General features: G+C 41.9%; 2 protein-coding genes across 2 annotated transcripts in view; both read left to right on the forward strand.

Moving 5' to 3' along the window:
* The window catches only part of Foxo (forkhead box, sub-group O), a 347,741-nt gene that overhangs the window by 157,436 nt on the left and 182,744 nt on the right, over positions 1 to 7,561 (forward strand). The window lies entirely within an intron of this gene.
* L(2)k09022 (HEAT repeat containing 1 homolog l(2)k09022) lies at positions 370 to 7,458 on the forward strand. Its single transcript, XM_076902743.1, has 7 exons — positions 370 to 419; positions 533 to 681; positions 757 to 5,399; positions 5,740 to 6,057; positions 6,156 to 6,610; positions 6,690 to 7,140; positions 7,238 to 7,458. Exons 2-7 carry the CDS (start codon positions 540 to 542, stop codon positions 7,406 to 7,408), a joined length of 6,180 nt encoding a protein of 2,059 aa, XP_076758858.1. The 5' UTR covers positions 370 to 419; positions 533 to 539; the 3' UTR covers positions 7,409 to 7,458.

The raw sequence follows: 7,561 nt of genomic DNA on the forward strand, positions 1-7,561 counted from the left end.
CAGAAGCAAGAAAATAACCTAACTCGATGTGTTTACATAAGTATAGGAATTCTTTCAATTTTGACAAAAGGAATCAATGAATAAAGCGATTTTATGAATCATCTAAAATCTGCAGTCCAATTGGATTTCTTTTACGCGTAATACAATCGCGTAAATACTGATATAAAAAACCGTCTATAGTATCGTACTACTTTCAGTTTTGGTGCTAATTTTCACGACTTTGCGCATGCGTCAGTATGGCTGCTTGCAGTGTCAGCACATGGAGATGAATATCTTTTATAATTATATTTCAGAGAGTGAAAATAGTACATTTCAGATAGTGAAAATATTCTGTGACATTTTAGAAACAAGTTTACATTAGCATTTTATGAAATCAATGACAGTTTATTTTGTTTAGTGGCGAATAGTATAAAAATAAGGTGATATTATATGCGGTTTCAGGTTAAGTGAACAACGAGGTTATTCTTTGCACTTATCTACATTTGTGGTGCTTATTCGAACACTCTTCACTTACTAATCAGTTTAATTACAGTTTCAAAATGGCTACATCTCTTGTGGAACAATTGAAGAAATTGAGAACCCCGCAGACATCAATATTGTTGCAGGACAAGAATCGCGCCAGTTTATTATTCGATCCTAAAGAAGCTGCTAATTTAGACAAGGACACAGTTCTAAGTATAGGTAGTATACTCTTTCTACGAATTTGCAAAATGTAAATATTTTTGTTGAATACTTAAGTAACACTATTTTTTTTAGGCCAGAATGGATTGCAGGAGTTGACAAAGTTGTCGGAACAATTTTTAGAATTTGAAAAGACTCTTTTCGCGCAGAGTTCATTGAATCTCGAACGTGCTGTACAGGACATCAAAGTGAACAAAAGATTAGATGGAGAGATTGAAAAATTTCTCATTCTGTTATCTCCTTATTTCTTGCTTAATATCAGCCACAAAGCACTTGAATGGCTAATACACCGATTTCGTATACACGAATTTAATAAAGACTTGTTTTTACTTTTGATATTACCGTACCATGAGACTCGAATGTTTGTTAGAGCATTGCAATTGGTAGATCTGTCAGACGAGGCTGACAAATGGCACTGGTTAGAACCTCTTCAAAAACCAGGCGTTCCATTAGCTTCAATAACACTGATCAATCGTCTTAGTACTGACAATGCCCTTCTGAAATTAATTTGTAACCACGTTATTACCGCCACTAGAGTACATTCAGAACGAGCGTCTTCCTTAAGCACATTGTACGCGTTTTACACTACTTCGATATTAGGGACTATCGATCGTTTGTCAACTGTGTCTGAGGTTCAAATGGGTTACATGTTACCCACCATTCTAAAGGGTTTAGAGTGCTCCATTCCCGACTTTGCAGCCAGTAGTTATATGATCCTGGCAAAGTTAATGACTCACGTAAGGCTCAGGGACGAAACTACCGAGAAATTATTCTTGAAGATGTTTAAGAAAACGCATTTAAAGGAGGAAGCTCTACTCCTGTTGTTCTTCTTGTACAATGCGCCGTATAATAGACTTACCATTGTCCCGAAAAGCCTTGCTACTCGACTGTCCGAGTTATCCTGGTTCATCGAGTACACCATTAAAATTCAATCGTCTAATACGAACATATTAAAGTTCGTCGTACCGTTATTACAAACTTGTTGTCGCGTAATCCTGGACGACCCGAACGGAACAGCACGAGTACAGAATATGGTCAGCGAGATACTAACGCGAATAAAGCTAGACAACAACGGAGTGGACATGGTGTTGAGGAATATATCTGAAAATGAATTGCTTTTGGTCGATGTGTCTACGAAAGCCCAAGATTTTCTTATTAAACTATACCACATACTTGAGAGAACGTATCCAGAAAGATTCGACGATTACTTACAGGGTCTAATGAAACGTAGTGAAACGGACAAAAATTCCAAGTTAGCTTTACAGTTCGTCACATCTTGGTACTTGGGAGCTAGAGATACGCAGAATTTTGTTGGTATCCTTGATAGATTGATCCATATCAGCCCCGAACAGAGGATTCTAGCATTAGAAGCATTGGCGAGAAATGATATAAATATTTCTGAAAGCTTCCAAGAGATGATGACGAACACGATACAGGCTAGATTCAGCGACAGCGAGGTGGACGTAATCAGGGCTTTGCTATCCATCTCTACGAAACGTTTAACAGCTCTGTTACCTGCGGATATACTGATCGACGAATTGAAATTATTGTTGTCGACTTGTCACACCAGCGGCAGAAAGATACTGGCGAAACCAGCATTGAAAATTTTGTTGGAACTCTGCGAAGTCGGTGACGATACCAGCGTTTTTATCACGTCTTTGCCATATTTATTTCCGAACGACGATGCAGACGTGGATATCGCAATGGAAGTATTAAAATCGAATTTTGCCAGGAACAACCCTTACATGCAACACGTGCGGAACGATCTGGGAAATTCGCCGAATGCCGAGGCGGTTTCGTCTGCGTCATTTCACAACATACTTAATTGGGAGCTGCTACCTCCAACAGATAGTATATTGTGCGCTATGAAGCAGCAAATGTCTCACGGAGATGCAGCTTTCATGTTCTTCAATCTGATCTTGTTGGGATCTGTGTGCAGAGTTCCTGTCGGATCTCTGAAACCGGAAGTGGCCCGGGAAGTAATCGAAATGGCCACAGAAATGATAAAAAAGTACCCTCAAGTGAAAATGCTGCAGAATTGCAACAATATCACCGGGGACAATATACAAATTGCTATCGAGTTAACTTCCCAGGGAGTTTTGCCGTTACAAGTCGGCACTTACGTACTGGAGATGGTTCACAGACGTTTGGACTTGAAGTCAAATCCGAAGATGGATTTCGAGAATAATAAACATCGTAGTAATCTGATCTTGAGGCTCCTCGAGATGTTTTTCGAGGGGATAGGCAATAAATACTGGTGCAAACACTATTCCCGTTGTTTGCAGATATTCTTCCAGAGGCACTTCGCTACAATAAAGGATCTCATTCGTTTCCTTTCTCAGTTGTACATAAAACCAGTTAAAGTGCAAACCTCCTTTCACTGTCTGAAAATAACCGAAGTACTCTTGAGACAATGTAAGTCCACCCTGTGGGCGTTTCAGGATCAAATCTTCGTCACGAATTTATTACTTTCGTTGGCCAGAGAGAACAACGATTGTCGAATAGCCGCGTTAAGTATTCTCGGGAAGCTAATGCGCGCTACTCAATCAACGGTAGATCCCTTCTCGACGTTGTTGCACGAACTAGCTAACAGAAGCCCAGAGATATCTCTGGATCCTGATCAGCTGTCCCTGTCACTCTACGTATTACTGTCACCCGATCCGGACGTGTGCGGACAATTGAAGTCGGACCTTCGGAAGAGGCTCCAACAGGCACAGCAACAATTGTTCGAAGTAGTCATGGATCCGGAGAGTCCGTTACACATCAAATCTCAGCTTCTGGACATTATGACATACGTCAATGGACCCGCGATACTCGAACGATTGGCTCCCCTTGGGCTTAAACTTTTGCAAATCCTTTCAACGGAGTCGAAGAACGAGTCCGCTGGAAACGTGTTGAAAAATATACTCCAGAGGTTCAACAGCGCGACTGTGAAGGCTCTCACCGTCCAGCAAGTGTGGCAATTATTCGAGGCTAGCATAGAGGAGCACAGGATCGAGATAGTCACGGAAAACCGGACTCAACATCCGCCAAGTGTTATTCTTTTGAAGCAGATAGAACGGACGTTCTTTGAAAGAGCTGGACTTGTGTCTGCTGATCTTCAAAGTAGGATTCTAGCTAAATTAGTGGACGTGCTCACCGACTGTGAAATAGGGAACGTAATTTCCGCTGGCAACAGAGCGACCAGAAGGATTCGCGTGCACGCACAGCTCATAGTTAACGAGCTGCAAATCATGCAAAGTTTAAAGAGCGCAGAACAAAACGATTCGAAAATTAGGAACAAAAGACGACTCGGCCACATACGCTCTCTGCCTAATCCAACGATAATCAACCAGAGGGAATGGAAGCGTGGCGTGACTCTATTGGAATTTGTTCAACGAGCCAATAACATCGAACACGCGGAGCTGCTTTACCCGACACTGTTCAATTTGCTGAAAACCTGTCTTAGCTTTGAGGAGCAGAGTCCCATAGAGTACACGAACCAGTTGTTGTTATCGACGATCCACCGATTGGCGATGAAGAAACTGCCGATTCGGGACGCTCATTTGCAAGTGGACCTGATCACTCAGTGCATCAGGACCTCGAGAAATCCCCAGACTCATCATCACGCTTTATTGGTCCTGGTGGAATTATTGAAAGTTGTCGACGTGCGCTGCGCTTTGTACACCATCATGCCGATTTTCACGTTCATGGGCAGTTCCGTGATGCGCCAGGACGATGCTTACTCCATTCAAATTATTTCCAAGACCATCGAGACTGTGGTCCCTATAATAAACGCGGCCGAGAACGAGATACATGCGTGCGAAGTCTTGAGGACTTTCATTGTTTCGCTGCCAGATATTCCGGAGCACAGAAGAACGCCTCTGTTCGTGAAACTCTTGCAGCTGCTGGACAACCACCTTCATTTGTATTATCTGCTAAGCTTCGAGAGCCACGTCATGTCGAGGACCATGCGTATTACGAACCAGAAGACGTCTGGACAGAGGCTGGAGTTCGCTCTGCAAGTATCCCAAGAGTTTCCACCGACGAGACTTATTCAAGTTTGCGTGAAATTGGCTGAATTTATGAAGGAATTGCCCATTGATATAGAAGACGAGGAGAGCAGGAGGGCCGTGGTATCTTTTAAATATAAATACATCTTCGACGTTGGTAATTGTACGCCGAAACACTTGAGACATTACAAGTACACGCTAGTCCAATTTTTAAGCAACTTGTTGTCGTCCCCTGATTTTATCAATAAAGTCGCCGAGTTTGATTCTAACGAAGTGAACAACGCAATACCGTATTATGATCAGTTAATCGTCAAATTGATCGTATTGATCCAGAGCACGGCGAAAAATGCCGATAAACATCAAGGAAAGCAGATTGGGAAGTATTGGAAGGTTCTTCTGCATCATTTGTACGACGTGCTGGATTTAGTGAACAATTTGTTGCCAAATAGAATATTCTTGGTCAGCGTTAAGCGGTTAATAGAACACGATCTGCTGACGGTGAAAAGAAAGTCCTTGGAGCTTTTCAACACGCGTCTACAGCAAAGGAAATTCAACGAAAGGGATCACAAAAATTTGTTAGGTTTCATTGAATCCTTGTTGAAGATAGTACAAACGAAGGCAAAGTTTGAATCGCAAGAGCAAGAGGTTGTTCAACAAACTGCTCTGATTACTTTGAAGTTACTGGCAAAATTGTTGGCTTCTGAACACCCCACATTATTTAAACCGGTGAGTTGAACATTGAATTACAGATTTAGGATACGCGAGCATCTTTATCGATCTTTATCGATTCAGAACAAGATTTTATATCTATTTTCGATTTATTCTTTCACGAGAAATTGTTCTCTTTCGAGTCGTACCACGATATTCAGTACACCCTGTACAATATAGAAATACAATTAAGAGGAGATTGTACAGATCTAAAAATAGTTCAGTCAATTGACTATAAATCAAAGTCTTAATTATTTGAATAGAACGTGATCTGTACCAAGAATAGTATAGGGAACAGATTACAAGTGAAGCAGCAATCTTATAATGTCCGTTATTATTATTTTTTATTACGTTATAGATCCTGGAAATGACCACCGAACTTTTACAAACAAAGGAAGGGGCAGTGTTGGGCAGCGCTGCGCTTTGCGTCGCGGAGTTATGCAGTTCTTTGCGCATACACGCGATACACTCGTTAAACAGATTTGTACCGGCTATTCTAAAATTGTTGGAAGACCATTGCGATCAAACTGTACCCGACGTGATAATTGTCAGCATAATCAGCGCCCTGCAAAAAATTGTCGAGTCCGTAGGTAACTTCTTGTCTTTATATCTGGACCAATTGCTGTTCGAGCTGGCGAGGTTGAACTCTTTATACACGGATACGGAAAATCCAAAGGTATAACTTAATTTCAATCGGTCGTTACGATAAATACGTGTTGTAAACGTACGTGCTGTACTTATTGTTAAGTTCTTCGTATTTATTCATTTTTACAGGTTGCCGTAGTGGTGTCACGATTAAAGGCCACAACTCAGAAACTCTCCACCTGTATACCTCTGAGAGTGTTACTACCAGCTGTCAATAGAACGTATATGACGTTACTTGCAAAGAAAACGTATAAACGCATACCGGCACTGATGACTGTCTTCGCGGAATCGTTCAACAACGTGCAACCAACCGACTTGAACGCAGCCATACCCGATTTAGGCACGTTCTTCTTGAAGGTTTTAGAATTCCGCGAGGACATTTCCCACTCCGGCGATGAGATGGACGTAGACGAGTCGGAAATGACGATGAAGGACGTGGTGGCCGTAGAGGAAAGTGCTAGTAAAGCGTTAGTTTCTTTAGTATTGAAACTAAGCGAAGCCACCTTTAGGCCGCTTTATTATAAGCTTTACGACTGGGCCGCTAGAAATCCGCAACACAAGCAAAGAAGCATTACTTTCTATAGGTACGTCCGTAAATCCTGTTTCTTACGATCATTTAGCGAACAGATTCTATAAAGAACCATAACTATCCGTTTGTTGTAGACTATCAGCGAACATAGCAAATTGCCTAAAATCTCTTTTTGTACTCTTCGCTGGTCACTTCCTCAAGCATGCAGCCGTGTTGTTGAGTAGCAACAATCCAGCGATCACGGAGGAACCACAGCAGATGACTCTACCCGAGGAATCGAATAAAATCGAGTTAGTGGAAGCGGTTCTATTAACTCTCTATCGAGTCTTCAACTATGACGCGCATAATTTCGTGAATCAAGAGAGGTTTGATATATTGGCGCAGCCTATCGTAGATCAGATAGAGAACACTATGGGCTCCAACGAGGACTACAAGAGAAGGGCAAAGGAATTGGTCATTCCTTGCATCGCGGCATTTGCTAGTGCTATTCCCGATGATACTTTGCACAAGCAATTGGTGTACCAGACACTGCTGAAGACTAGACACACGAAACCATACGTTAGGAGCGCCGCGTTGAATGCATTGGTAAGAAATGAGCGAAATGGGCGTGTCAGAAACGCGCTTCAACCGAATTTACAAGATAAAGTTTCATTGATATTGCTTGTTTTCCACGGGGGCATAGGTTGAAATCGTGAGAAAGCTTGGCGAGGATTTCATGCCGCTCCTTCCAGAAACTATACCATTCTTGGCAGAATTGTTGGAAGACGAGGATGAAGCTACAGAGAAGTGTGCGCAGGATGCTGTGCGTACTCTCGAAGAGATTCTGGGTGAACCGTTGCAAAAGTATTTCTAATCTGGTTTCACCAACTACAGTGACACTTGATACCGTTCTTTAGCATTAAAGACTATCAAAGTAAGAAAAAGAGAAACGATCTTTATTCAAGCCTTCAGTTGGTTTTTCACAACGAACGGGACAAGATAATCGCCGCGAGAATGAGAGTGGGCG

Source organism: Xylocopa sonorina, chromosome 10, assembly GCF_050948175.1.
Source record: "Xylocopa sonorina isolate GNS202 chromosome 10, iyXylSono1_principal, whole genome shotgun sequence".
Lineage (NCBI taxonomy): Eukaryota > Metazoa > Arthropoda > Insecta > Hymenoptera > Apidae > Xylocopa > Xylocopa sonorina.